The following is a 14607-nucleotide window of genomic DNA, read 5'->3' as shown; positions in this document are numbered from 1 at the left end:
CAGGGGAATCACTCCAGGCCCCACTAGCCTAGTTGGGGTGAGATTTGTAGAGAATCTTCTACTCTAGTCCCTGCCTTGGAATTCCCTAATCTGGGAGAAGTGTGGAAAAAGGGAACAGAATTGGGAAAGTGCCACCCATGGCTGGAAATGTAAGATGTGTTGTTACTTTGGGCCACCACTTAAAGAACACTTATGTGACAGGCCCCGGGCAAGGCTGTTTGTCCTTTTCATGATCTCATTCAACGCTCACAGCGCCTGCATGATTTTGAGCTCCTATCATCCCCATGCAGACGGTAAACTGAAGCTCAGAGAGGTTCACTCACTGGCTCAGGGACACACAGCTGGTTAGTGGTAGGACCCAGCCCACTCTCCTTTCCCAAATGCCTTTCATGGTTGTTGAGAAAATCATGTCAGATGAGGAACCCTGGCGGCCGGGGTTTATTATCCAAGTGAGAGATGTTCCTGCTGGGTTAGGGAGGGAGCACGGATTTTACAAAAGAACTTTTCATGTAGTTAAGACTGGTGCCATCTGCCCTTGTCTGAGCCCCAGCACTGTTGCCACCATGAGCAGAAGTGAGCCTCTGGGCCACGGCTGGTCAGCTGGGCTCCCTGCCCGCCTCTGCCCACAGGGTTGGTCAGCCCCTCATTTCTTCCCTCATTTCTTCTTGGTCTTCACCAGTCCCTTCTGCACGAGGCTGCGGTACAGCTCCTGGATGTAGGTGTAGACGCACTTGGAGTCGGGCACTGCCAGCCGCACCATGTCATCCACTTCCAGCAGCTGGGCACAGTCGGCCAGTTTCCTGAGGGGCAGGTTGGGGAGGGGTGAGGAGGGGTGGAGCAGAGAGCCAACGGTGAAGGATGCGGGGCCTAAGGGGACAGCCCGGCGAGGATGAAACCCACAGAACTGTGTGTGGCAGAGCTGGGAGGTCACTTAGGGCAACCATCCCATTGTACAGATTAGATAACTGAGGCCCAACAGTCAAGACTCAAACTCAGCGTGGTCTGATTCCTAAGCCCCTGTTTTCATTGCACTGTGTGCCTTCACGTAGGAGCGGGACCTTCTGGTCTATAGTTCTGCATTAGCCCACCCCTTCCACGTGCTCATATACCTGTCCTCAGGGAGAGTTTAAAAGACAGAACCCCAACACTAGCCAGAGTGTTGGCTTGTAGCTGCAACATCTCCAGCTTCAACCAGTTTCCGTGTATTTATTGAGGGGTACTACGTGCTAGGTACTCTTCCAGGGAATTCAGCACTGAACAAAATAAAAATTCCCCACTCTCATGTCACTGACATTCTCACTGCAGTAGACAGACAGTAATCAAACAGAAATCGATGGTCCATCAGATGATGAGAGTTGCTGTGGAGAAAAATAAGGCAGGGAAGGGGGACAGGGTATGTTTCTGTGTTCAAGGGGATTTTAAAAAATATGTTAGTAATGGCTTTATTTTTCATCTATTAATTTATTTATTTTGTGCCAGCGCCTCGCAGCTTGTGGGGTTTTAGTTCCCCAACCAGGGATTGAACCTGGGTCCTTGGCAGTGAAAATACGGAGTCCTAACCACTGGACTGCCAGGGAATTCTCCAAGGAGAATTTTAATAGGGAGCCCAGGAAAGTTCTCTTAAAGAGTGTAAATTGGGGACATCCCTGGTGGTCCAGTGGTTAAGACTCTGCACTTCCAGTGCAGGGGGCACAGATTCAATCCCTGGTCGTGGAACTAAGATCCCATGTGCCGCGGAGCAACTAAGCCCGTGCACCACAACTACTGAAGCCCACGCACCTAGAGCCCGTGCTCCGCAACAAGAGAAGCCACCGCAGTGAGAGGCCCGTGCACCACAACAAGGAGTAGCCCCCGCTCGCCACAACTAGACAAAACCCGTGCACAGCAACGAAGACCCAACACAGCCAAAAATAAATAAATAAAACAAATTTATTAAACAAAATTTAAAAAGAGAGTAGATCGGGTACATATCTGCGGGAAGAGGATTCCAGGCAGAGGAAACAGCATGTGCAAAGGTCCTGAGGCAGGAGTGCTTAATGTGTTTGAGCAACCGCATAGAACTTAGCAGCAAGTCCTCTTTTTCTAACTTCCCAGCTGCTCTTTGGGGCCATGTGCTACTCCTGGCTTTGCTAAAGCCGATCATCTGATCTAACCACTGTTGGGACCTTGCCACCATGTGCCAGGAGTTTGATCAAGTGCTTCCCTTCCCCCCTGTTTTTTTTTTGGTTGCGCCACACAGCTTACAGGATCTCAGTTCCCCAACCAGGGATTGAACCCAGGCCACGGCAGTGAAAGCCTGGAATCCTAACCACTAGGCCACCAGGGAACTCCCCAGTGCTTTCCCTTGAATGGTCTCATTTACTCCACTCCTCTGTGTTCAACCAGCAGAAGAGGAACTGGAGACTCGGAGCATTTTGGTGATTTGCCCAACGTCAAAGTGAGTGACACAGCTGGGACTCCACCGCAGGCCTGCCTGATGCTTCTGGCATCCCTGCCCTGTAGCCGGGTCTCAGCAGTCCCAGCCTGCCAAACCGCCATGGGTGCTGGCAGTAGGAGAAACCAGGGTCCCAGCGGAAATCCTCTCTTAGAGCTGAGGCAGCTGGACCGAAACCCAAGCCGGGCTGGCCTGGGAGCGGGAGGCAGGAGCACAGACTGGAGGATTTCGAAGAATGGGACAAGTTCCCTGCAACCAATGCAGTGATCTTGGCTCCTGGATGTGGGTTGGGGTGCTGTTCCCATGCAGGAGAGGCAAAAGCTTCACTCCCATTGGGCCTGGGGAATGGGGTCGGGCTCCTCGAGCAGCACAGCCGATCAAGCCACCTGGGGGCCCCAGCATTGACCGTTCCATGGGAATCAGAGGCAACTTCTAGAAGGGAGCCAGCTGCGGCAGGGGCCCCCTTACTTTGCACGCTTAATCTGCACACCAGGCCCTAAAAGAGGTTAAGTCAGCTGCCGAGGGTCAAAGAGCTAGGAAGGGGGACTTCCTTGGAGGTCCAGTGGTTGGGACTCTGAGCTTCCACTGCAGGGGGCACAGGTTCGATCTCTGGTCATCACTGGTCAGGAAACTAAGATCTCGCATGCCTCATGGCGTAGCCAAAAAAAAAAAAAGAGCTAGGAAGAAGGAGGCACCCCCCACCTCTTCTCCCTCCAGCCTCCATCCCCACGCATCCCCTGCACATCCTTCCCTTTTCACTGCTGCCTGATGCCTCCTCTCAGCCTGTCACCATCACCTGATTATTCCTTCAGCCTTTCTGTGGCTCTGCAGGCTTGCAGCCAAGGCAAGGCAGCTGCAGGAGGACCACGACCCCGCCCCACAGGCCGGGGACACCTGGTCAGGGCCAAGCCACGTGCCCTTCTGATGTTCACCAAGAGCTCTCAGCCCCGACTAGGAGTTTCATTTTCCAATCCTGGTTCATCACCATTAAAGGTGCTTCTGGGGCTTCCCCGGTGGCATAGTGGTTGAGAGTCCGCCTGCCGATGCAGGGGACATGGGTTCGTGCCCCGGTCCGGGAAGATCCCACATGCCGCGGAGTGGCCGGGCCCGTGAGCCATGGCCGCTGAGCCTGCACGCCCGGAGCCTGTGCTCCGCAGCGGGAGAGGTCACAACAGTGAGAGGCCCGCGTACCGCCAAAAAAAAAAAAAAGGTGCTTCTGAGCCCAGAGCAGGACATGGTGCTCCGGATGCCCTCAATCCCCCACCCCAGGGCACTCCCCCCTTCCCTTGGTGGGACCAACTAGAAGGGATCTTCTGTAGCACCAAGTCTGGTGGATTTCAAACGGCATCCTTGGTGCCCTAGGGCCCTATAGACATGCTTCAGGGACCATCTTGGGAAGCAGAGCTGGAGTGCTCCAAGAACCCCTCCCAACCTCAAAAGGCCTCCCTAAAATCTGTTTAATATGTTGGGCATTCATTTAATATTTTGCTTGAGGAATCTGTCGGGGGGAAAAAACATCTGAAAAGCACAGATCAATACCAGCCATCTCATCCATCTCGTCTTGCTGATGGGGACACGCAGGCCCCGAAAGGGGAAGGTTGCTGCCCAGGCTTCCCTGCAGGCTGGCGGCCAGGCCTAGACTAGACCAAAGGGCTCAGCCTCCTGGACCAAGGTGCTGCTAACATCCCCAGTGACTTATTCCCTGCCCCCAGGCTTTAGAAATGCACTCAGTGGGAAATGCATTCCCGGGCCTCAGAGCTGTCCTCGTGGACCACTCCCTATGCATAGTCCTATCTCTACCGGGCGGCTCAGAAGCCCCTCCCAGGTGGGAAAGGACGGGCACTCCAGGCGTGAGCTCCTTGGGAGCCCCAAGACCATCAGGTCATGTCTCTCCGGTGGGTGGAGATGGAGGCCTTTGGCTGAGTCTGGTTTTGATGCTTCGGTGGTGGGAGTGCCCCCTCCTCCCCTGCCACCTGGCAGCCGTGTCTTGGTCTCTTAGGTTCTTCCTTGGGCCACACTGATCCTCACACCCCTCCTGCCTGTCTAGTCCACCCCTGTCTCCATCCCTCCACCACCCCGGCACCCAGCTATGTGAACCCCAGCAATAAATCCCCTCCCGGTCCCACACTGAATAATAATTATCGTAACAAGTGTGATATCATTCATTATAACATAGGAGCTAAGATTTTTTTTTGAAGTGTTTGCCATGGGTTAGGCACTGTTTATAGGGACTTTACTTACTTACTTACTTAATTCTCACCATAGCCCTGCCAAAGAGGAAATGTCATGCCCGTTTTAAAGGTCAGAATATGGAGGCTCAGAGAGGTGAAGGAGCCTGTCCAAGATCACACAGCTAACAAATGGCAGAGTCAGAATCTGGCCCTAAATCCCAGCAACCACCCTGCCTGCCCCTCCTCTACCCCTTACCCTGCCTGCATTTTCTTCACAGCACCTGTTCCCTTACATTATATTTCACACGTGCGTGTGAGTTTATGATCTGTCTCTCCCTTTAGAATGGGTCATAGGCACGCAGGGATTTTGTAAGTTTCACTCACTGCTATGTGCTAAAACAGTTCCCAGCAATCAAAAAATATCTGTTGGGGACTTCCCTGGTGGTTCAGTGGTAAAGAGTCCGCCTTCCAATGCAGGGGACGCGGGTTCGATCCCTGGTCAGGGAACTAAGATCCCACAGGCCGTGGGGCGACTAAGCCCACGCGCCACAACTACTGAGCTCGCGCGCCTCAGCTAGAGAGCCCACGTGCTGCAAACTACCGAGCCCACGTGCTCTGGAACCCACGCGCCACAACTACAGAGCCCACACGCCACAACTAGAGAAGAGAAAACCCGCATGCACAACTAGAGAGAAGCCCGTGCGCTGCAACAAAAGATCCCGCATACCTCAGTGAAGATCCCGCGTGCCGCAACTAAGACCCGATGCAGCCAAAAATAAATAAATAAATCGTAAAGAAATATCTGTTGAATTCATGAATGTGTGGTGACAGCCTCTACCTGACCACCGCACTACCCGACCCCTGTGAATCCGGCCCTCGATTCTGTGTAGGTGAGCCGAGCTCCCACCCACCTCTGCATCCCCTGGCATGGCTTACTCGGCTGTGGAGAAGGCCAGGGAGAAGTTGTGCCGGCGCTTGGCTGGGTCCAGCGCAGCATAGTCAAAGGCGTCAGGGAAGAACTTGTGGATGAGGGCGCAGAAGGCCATGCCACTGCTCCAGCTTGAGGAGAAGTTCTGGATGTCCACATGCTGCGGGCAAGCGGGGCCCAGAGGCCTCGGTGAGCCTCAGCCAGAGGACCCAGACTTTGCCCCCTCTGGACCTCCCACCCTCTGGGCTTTGCACCACACAGACCCTCCCAGCACTGCTGCCCTGGGGAAGGGTCCCTTGGCCCACCATGCACCTCGTAGTTCCTCGTCATGGCCCGGCACCACTCCAAGAGCATGTTCTTAACGCCGCCGATGGCTGCCCCCGCGGCCTTGGTGTTCCGGAACAGGGCCGTGGGGCCCGAGGCTGCCCTGTGCGCAAGGGACAGAGAAGGTCAGGCCAGAGAGGTGGGAGGGTCCCATCAGGGAGGAGCCCCAGCCCCAGATGTCAGTCTTCCTGCTGGGGCTCAGGCTGTTCCTATTGCCCCTCAGGACTGCCCCCCACCGACTGTCCAACCAACCCAGCCCCCACCATTCCTCGCCCGCATCTTACCCCCCAAACTTGTCTACGATGGCTTTGCGGTTCTGGGCACGGGGCCCCCGGGGCCGGGCAGGGGCTGACACCCTGCGCTCTGGTGCCTTGTCTTTCTTCTTCTCCTGTGAGGGAGGGGGCTCCGTGGGGCTCTGGGACACGTCGCTGGGTGAAGATTCACTGCATGGAAAAGTTCGGAGCAAGGTGAGAGGGGCTGGGACCAGCCACTGAGGAGGGAGGAGGCTGGCTGAGCACGGCCCCTGCAGTCTCAAGAGGCATACGAAGCTGTGGTCCCCACTCTCGCACACGTTCTCCTCTGGGCCCAGCACCGGGAGGGGCTGGGAAGGAATAGTAAGGCTCAGTCTCACTTTGGTGAGCACGAGGTCTGCTGGCATGTGTGGACAGAGCTAGAGCACATCTGAGGTCTGACCTGGTGCTGAATCCTGCCTTTGCCTCTTAGTTGCTGTGTGATCTTGGGACTGTCGTGTCACTCCTCTGAGCCTCAGCTTCCTCATCTGTAAAATGGGGCAAGAATAGCTACCTGACAGGGTGGTTCTAAGGCCTGCGTGGGAGGGGGAGTGTAGACCACGCTCCACGAACGTTCAATCTGGTACCTTCCCCTAAGAAGGTGACACGGAGGTGAGCTTCAGCTCGAAATAAAGGAAGACTCTTTAATGACGAAAGTTGTGCCCTGGCGAGAGTAAGGCTATCATGGTATCCAGCACCAGCCAGGCACCAGGCACTGGGCTGAGGGCTTTATACACAGATGTCGTTTGAGCCTCACAAAAATCCTACGAGGTAGGTACCGTGACTGTGCCCACTTCACAGGGGAGGAAAGGGGCAGTGATGTGGCCAAGGTCACACAGCTGGTAAGTGGCAGCGTCATTGTCCAAACTCAGGCTTTCTGCTCACTCACTTATGGGTGAGGCTAACACTGCGGAGGCAAGCAAGACCAGGAGGCTTCAGCAGTGAGTGAGAGACGGACCAGGTGTGCTCCACGGCCCCTTTGCTCCCACACTCCGGCTCCTTTTGTCTCCTGGGCTCTGCCCTAGGCTAGAGGGCTGAAAACCATAATTCCTGGCATATCTTGAGACCAGCACTGGGGAGGCCCAGGCCCAGGGGATGGCAGCCTTTAAAGGAAGCAAGCAGGGGCTTCCCTGGTGGCGCAGTGGTTGAGAGTCCGCCTGCCGATGCAGGGGACATGGGTTCGTGCCCCGGTCTGGGAAGATCCCACATGCCGCGGAGCGGCTGGGCCCGTGAGCCATGGCCGCTGAGCCTGCGCGTCCGGAGCCTGTGCTCCGCAGTGGGAGGGGCCACAGCAGTGAGAGGCCCGCGTACCGCAAAAAAAATAAAAAATAAAAAAAGGAAGCAAGCGGTAGCAGGGGTTGGAGCTGGGGCTCCAGAGCCTGACATTACCTGGCTGAAGGACTGGTCTCTCCGGAAGCTGCGGTGTCTGGACTCAGCCCATCTAGGGGAAAGGAACGGGAGGGAGGCAGGCTGGGGTGACCCGTGGAGCGCGGCCCGCGTGCTCCCTCAGGGAGGCCCCTGCGGCGTCAGCGGGCTCCTGGGCTCTCACTCACCTGGGCTGAGGCCGCTGCCCTCCTCCGTGGGGCTCTCGGGCCATTCCTCGGCGGACCGGGGAAGCGCTCCTGCCCCTTCCTCCAACCCTTTCTCCGCACCTTGGTCCTGCTCTTCATCAGGACAGCCTGGCTCCTGGAATGAACATGGGCTGTGTGGGCCCGCACCTGCCTGAGGCTCTGTGAGGGCTTTAGAAAGATCTGGAAGGCAGCCTGGAGCCACAGTGCTGCATCCCCCACCCCAGGCTCTTGATATCAGTGGGTGGAAGACTGGATTGTCCCAAAGGAATAAAGCAGGGGAGGGGCTTGCTTGGGGGAGGGCTGGGCAGGGGGCTCCGGAGAATCGTGGGGCCTCCTCCCTCCTCTCCTCTCCTCTTCCTCACTCACCACCTCCTCCTTCACCTCCTCCTCCTCCTGTGTTTCAGGCTTGGCCTCATCTTCCACGGCAGTCTTCTGAGAGTCCGACTTGGCCTCTGGGGCACTGGCTTTCTCTTGGGTTTCAGCCTTGGGCTCCTCCGTCTTGTTGCTCACCTCCTGAGAGGCCACTGTGGCCTCCTGCTTCCCAGCAGCCTCCCTGCCTCCAGCCTTGGCCTCCTCCTTCCCAGCAGCCTCCCTGCCTCCAGCCATGGCCTCCTCCTTCCCTTTGGCCTCCCTGTCTCCAGCCATGGCCTCCTCCTTCCCAGCAGCCTCCCTGCCTCCAGCCTTGGCCTCCTCCTTCCCAGCAGCCTCCCTGCCTCCAGCCTTGGCCTCCTCCTTCCCAGCAGCCTCCCTGCCTCCAGCCTTGGCCTCCTCCTTCCCAGCAGCCTCCCTGTCTCCAGCCTTGGCCTCCTCCTTCCCAGCAGCCTCCCTGTCTCCAGCCTTGGCCTCCTCCTTCCCTTTGGCCTCCCTGCCTCCAGCCTTGGCCTCCTCCTTCCCAGCAGCCTGCACCTCATCATTCACATTGGCTTTCTCCCTAGATCCAGGCTTGGCCTCTTTCTCATCAGCCTGCTGCTTCTCAGAGGCCAACGTGATCTCCTCTTTTCCCTCAGCCTCCTTGGGTTCAGAGTTGGTCTCTTCTTTCCGATCAGCCATCTCCTGAGGAGCCACGGTGGTCTCTTTCTTCCCGCTGTCCACCTTTTGAAGTTCAGCCTCCCCTTTGGATTCCCCCTGGAATTCAGCTGTAATGCTGTCCTCAGCGGGTGCCCTCTCCTGCTTTCCTGCCCCATCTGGAGGCCGCTCTGTGATGGTCCTCTCAGCTGGGCCTGTGGCCTCCTCCTCAGCAGAGGCTCCCCCTCCCACTGTCTCTGGGACCTCCGTGGCGGGGGACACAGGGGTCCCGTCCTCAGAGGGCTTCCATTCCTTCTGCTCCATCTCTGAAAAGAGAAGACAAGCAGGCCTTGTCATGCCCCCTCTCTGCCGGTGAAGGCCCTGGAGTCTGGAGACGTGCGATTCAGTCCTGGGTCCCCCACTACTCGGACATGTGACACAAGTATCCACTTTCCCTTTGGCTAAATGAAACGGTAGAGCACCACATCCCCCACAATGGGGTGCTGGGCCAGCCACGTTTACCTGATGTTGGGTGCGTTCACCTAAAGGCCCTCTGCAGGTTGTGACTTGGGCTTTAAGGAACACTGGGTTCTGTGATGCCTTGTCAATGATTTGGCCTCTTTTTGAATAAGCCAGTGAGGTGGTTATAGTCTGACTAGCCTCCTAGACCCCCATGGAGCACTTGCTATTCTCCCCTTTTTTTTTTTTTTTTTTTTTGCTGTACGCGGGCCTCTCACTGATGTGGCCTCTCCCGTTGCGGAGCACAGGCTCCGGACGCACAGGCTCAGTGGCCATGGCTCACGGGCCCAGCCGCTCCGCAGCATGTGGGATCCTCCCGGACCCGGGCACGAACCCGCGTCCCCTGCATCGGCAGGCGGACTCTCAACCACTGCGCCACCAGGGAAGCCCCTATTCTCCCCTTTTGATGGAGATAGCTGCCCTCGTGCTCAGAGCCCAAAGCAGACAGAAGTCTCTAGATAGAACTTAATAATACTGTTTTTTGTTTTGTTTTGAGTATTTACTTTATTTATTTATTTTGGCTGCACCGGGTCTTCGTTGAGGCATATGGGATCTTTTAGTTGCGGCATGCATGCAGGATCTAGTTCCCTGACCAGGGATCGAACCCAGGCCCCCTGTCTTGGAAGCTCGGAGTCTTACCCAATGGACCACCAGGGAAGTCCCTAATAATACTGTTTTGATTCAATTGTATTTATTTTTACAGTTACTTTCTGTTTCTGGCCAGTGATACCGAGTTTCCATTTCCAATAGTGATATAAAGTTTATTTTATGAATACATTTATTGAAGTAAAGTAAGTTAATTCAAAGGAAGACGTTCAGGAAAGCGGAATACAGGATACAAAATACCTAAATCATGGAGGTGGTGTTAAAATGCCTGAAATTTGGGAAACCCTGGGCCAGCTTGGTCGCTGGGTCTCTGCCAGCACTGCCAGCCTGTGTGTGTGGTTCTCTGAAGAGCTGGGACTGGGCATGGAAGAGTTTCTTTTGGTGAAGAACAGAAGAGACTCTCCCTAACTAACCTCTGCAGGGAGATCTGATCCTCCAACTTTATCATGAGGTTTCCTATTCAAGTACTGTATATACAGTCAGCCTTCCTTTTGCATGGGTTCTGTGGGTTCAACCAACCTTGGATGGAAAAAATTTGAAGAAAAAATTCCAGAAAATTCCAAAAGGCAAACTTGAATTTGCTGCCACTTCAACTATTTACATAGCATTTACATTGTTATTAACAACTGTTTACATGACATTTTCATTGTACTGGGTATTATAAGTAATCTAGAGATGATTTAAAGTATTAGAGAGGATTGTAAGGTTCTATGCAAATACAACATTTCATATGAGGGACTTGAGCATCCGCAGATTTTCATATCCGCAAGGGAAGCTGGGACTAATCCCCCACAGACATCAAGGGATGATTGTACTGTCCGATCTACAAAAACAGCTGGGGGGGGGGAGGCTTCCCTGGTGGCGCAGTGGTTGAGAGTCCGCCTGCCGATGCAGGGGACAAGGGTTCGTGCCCCGGTCCAGGAAGATCCCACATGCCGCGGAGCGGCTGGGTCCCTGAGCCATGGCCGCTGAGCCTGCGCGTCCGGAGCCTGTGCTCCGCAACAGGAGAGGCCACAGCGGTGAGAGGCCCGCGTACCGCAAAACAAAAACAAAAACAAAAACAATAACAGCTGGGGTGGGTGTGTGTGGCGTGGACAGGGTCAGCTCCTTCAGCCTTCTGCCCTTCTTGGGGGGGGGGGGTCTGTTTACAGAGAAAATAATCCCCAAATAACGTGTTCAGGGCATGACTCAGGCAGTAAAAGAAGTACACACTCCTTGTCACTGGCTAAAAATACCTCCTGCCCTCTGCAGGGCCATCTTTCTGGATACAGTACCCAGGGTACCTGAGTAATTGGGACAGAGGCAAGAAGACAGGCATATGAGGGACAGGGCTTTGTTTCTGCCACCCATTCAGGTCTTACTGCCCCCAGATCGAAGTCCTGGTGTCCCTGGACTTGGTCTCCCACCATTTCCTAGGAAGTCGGCTGGGATTTTCAAAGATGCTCACGCTGCCCTCCAATTCCACCCCTCCCACCAGGGCCCCTTCCCTTCCGGGAATCTATTAAAGTTAGAGGGAAACCAATGGGCCTGGGAGATGGAATGCACATCTGCAGGGAGCTAGGAGCATGCCTTGACCCCCACCTCCTGGTCTGAGACCTGAGCATGTCTCTTTGCCTCTCTGGAGAGAGCCTCGGTTTCCAATACAATGACAGGATTGGTCTAGATCAGGTTTGCAAACTGTGTTCTGTGGAAAACTGGTGTCTCCTAAGACCTTATTAAGGGCTGCGGTGGCGGGGGAGGTGTTCTTTGGCTAAGGTTGTTCCAGAAACAGGCTACTCTTGACTCTTTTAGAGTCTTACAACTTCATTAGCACTTAAATGGATTCCAGACACCCCATGGTAAAGGAACCTTAATTTTGCTTAGCTCTATTTAACTCGCTTTTCTCCAAACTTATGTGGCCATGGATTTTTTTTTTTCTTGCTTCCTTTTCTTTTTGCTTTATTTTCCCTGAGGTGCATCTATTGCCCTCTTGAGCAATGCCACCTTTAGCAGAAGAAACTATGTCAAGTGCCGGTCTAAATGATCCACACAACACACCCCTGCCTTGCACTCTTGTTCGGAAGGTGGTATGGAGGAGTGGTGAAAATCATTGATTCTGGAGCTTCCTATGATGGGATCCCAGCTCCCACTTCTTCTCCCACTGTGACCTTGAGCAAGCTACTTACCCTCCCTGTATTTTGATTTCTGGAGATAAAAATAGGTCTCACCTCACAGGGACAGTGGAGGGTTAAGGAAGCCAATGCATAGGAAGTATTTTGGGGTGTGCCTGGCCTGAAAGGCGCACTCAGTATACATCAGCTTGTATGGTGTAGGCTGGCCTCTGCCCAGCCTTGTGCCAGATTAAGGTCCTGACTCAGCCATGAGGGCATTTAGTTGGTAAAAGACAAGGCAAAAAGAACTGAACACCAATGAGATGATAAGCCCTTTTTATTTATTTATTTAAAAAAATTTTTGGCTGCGCCATGCAGCACATGGGATCTTAGTTCCCTGACCTGGGATCGAACCCGTGTCCCCTGCATTGGGAGTGCAGAGTCTTAACCACTGGACCGCCAGGGAAGTTCCGATGAGCCGTTTTTATACCTCAAAATGTGGGAGTAGGGCTTCCCTGGTGGCACAGTGGTTGAGAGTCCGCCTGCCGATGCAGGGGACACAGGTTCGTGCCCCGGTCCGGGAAGATCCCACATGCCACGGAGCGGCTGGGCCCATGAGCCACAGCCGCTGAGCCTGCGCGTCCGGAGCCTGTGCTCCGCAACGGGAGAGGCCACAGCGGTGAGAGGCCCGCGTAATGCAAAAAAAAAAAAAAATGTGGGAGTAATTGGCTAAGACATAGCTGAGTGCTGCAGCCATCTTACCCTTCATCTACATGCTACACACTTAGCATGGTGGAGGGGAAGGGCAGGTGTATACACACACACACACACACACACACACACACACACACACACACCCCTCAGCCATCCTGTGCGCTCATCACCTCAGCTTTCCACCCTCCAGGCTTGTCATAAATAGCCAAGGAGTGAAGAAACTCAGAATACTGAGACACCCGGATAACACCACCCACCCCAGCATTAATTCCATAGCAGTTTACAGCTTGCACTGTGGTGCCCTGCTTTACCTTCCTACTTCCTCACTCTAACCCTTCAGAATAAGTGTTACTGGCCCCATTTTACAGAGTAGAAATTTGAGGCTTGGGGAGTTGAGTCCCTTGATAAAGTCATAGGACAGTTAAGTGGCCCAACTGTACCTAGAACCCAGGCGTCCTGACAACCAGTCCAGAGCGTGTGCCGGAGACACTGCCCCCGCCAGCTCCTCCGCCAGCGTCCCTTCAAAGGTTCCAGCCCAGGATGAGGGGCACCCCACCCCCCTTCACATATGGCTGAAGAGGTCAGCTCTCTCTTCCAAGTGCATGGCAGACCTTCCTCGCCACTTTCCCCCCTCGTTCCTTCCCCAGGAAGGAAGAAGGAAAGATTCATTCCACCCCTGTTTTGTGTCCACTGCAGACAGCTCCCCTCTCTCTCTTCCTGTTTTTCTCAGCAGACTGGAAGGAAAAGTACCCAGGAGGCCGAGTTCCAAGCCCCACATGGTACAGACAACATTTGATGGTTCAGCTAACACCTCCACGACCCACTGCCCCCCAGTCTGTCTTCCAGTGGCCCTAAAGCTTTCACCATCCCTCACCTCAGTGGGGACATCCCTTGGAGATGCCACTCTCAACTGCTTAGAGACTCTGCCTCCCACCCCAACTGGACTGGTAAGTCTCCCAAGGCCCTCTGTGCCTGTCAGGTCCACATGGATGGCCACCTGCAGGCTGCTCGGTGGGTGACCTCAAGTTGCCCAGCACCGCAGGGCTGAGTCCCCGAACTCTGGCATTGAAAAAGAGCGGACATAGTGACGGAGAGACTTAGGAAGGAGCCTGGATTTCTCCAACTGTGGGGCCCTGCTTGGAGGCTCCTCAGGTCCTTGGAAGATGGGAGAGGAGTTGGCAGATGGAGGGGGTGCCTAGAAAGGGGCCCAGGGCCTCTCCTACCTGTAGGGCCTCTCCCTGGGGGCTTGCAGTTGTCTCCTTCCTCCAGCTGAGCGGCTGCACTCCCGGGCTGTCTTCAAGTCCCTGTGGCTTCTAGCCCCCAGCTCTTCAGTCCCCGCTTCCCCTCCCCCTTCCCCTCTCCTTCCCCCCCGCCCCCCCCCCCCCGCCCTCCCCCGCCCCCTCCCCCCAGCCCCCGGCAAGATCCTGGGGCTGCAGACAGCATTGTTTACTGCCCTGTTGGTACAACACTCTTCCCTGGACTGGGAGGCTCGGATTTCCCATGGAGATCTGGCAGGTGGCACCTTTCAATCACAGCCAGTGCCTCCCGCCTGACACGGGGCAGCATGCGTCCTGCGATCATCTCCCTTCCCGATGTACTCGCCTGGCCCTGGCAACTCCCCAGACAATCTGCAGGCCCATTTGGAGCATGTTCACCAGCTGTCTGGCCTCCCCTGCCCATCCAGAGCCCAAGCTAGGCCTTCTCTGCATCCCCCCCCACCACGTTCCTTTAAATAGTCCCTTTTACCCTTCCTCAGACTAAAGTAGCTGCGGAAGGGTGGGCTAAGGAGGGGTGGGGGCCAGCTGCGGAGGTGGCGATGTCTCTCAGGGCTCCCACTGCACGGGGAGCAGCTGGGGAGAGAGAGAAGAGTGATGGCCCAAGCTGATGGGTCGCTGCGCTGAGAGTCTAGGAAATACAAAGCCGAGTTCTACGTGGAGCTGAGGCTCTCAACAGAT

General features: G+C 55.1%; 1 protein-coding gene across 1 annotated transcript; it reads right to left on the bottom strand.

The window, feature by feature from the left end:
* Positions 1-353: 353 nt before the first annotated feature.
* Positions 354-9404, bottom strand: SMTNL1 (smoothelin like 1). The gene is made up of 8 exons (XM_032641058.1): positions 8367-9404; positions 8088-8111; positions 7701-7833; positions 7537-7588; positions 6142-6300; positions 5846-5960; positions 5542-5693; positions 354-800 (listed from the first exon to the last, which is right to left on the bottom strand). Exons 1-8 carry the CDS (start codon positions 9078-9080, stop codon positions 656-658), a joined length of 1494 nt encoding a protein of 497 aa, XP_032496949.1. The 5' UTR covers positions 9081-9404; the 3' UTR covers positions 354-655.
* Positions 9405-14607: the final 5203 nt, after the last annotated feature.

This window comes from Phocoena sinus, chromosome 8, assembly GCF_008692025.1.
Source record: "Phocoena sinus isolate mPhoSin1 chromosome 8, mPhoSin1.pri, whole genome shotgun sequence".
NCBI classification, from domain to species: domain Eukaryota; kingdom Metazoa; phylum Chordata; class Mammalia; order Artiodactyla; family Phocoenidae; genus Phocoena; species Phocoena sinus.
The sequence above is the reverse complement of the archived record's forward strand: the minus strand, read 5'-3'. Positions and strand labels throughout refer to the sequence as shown.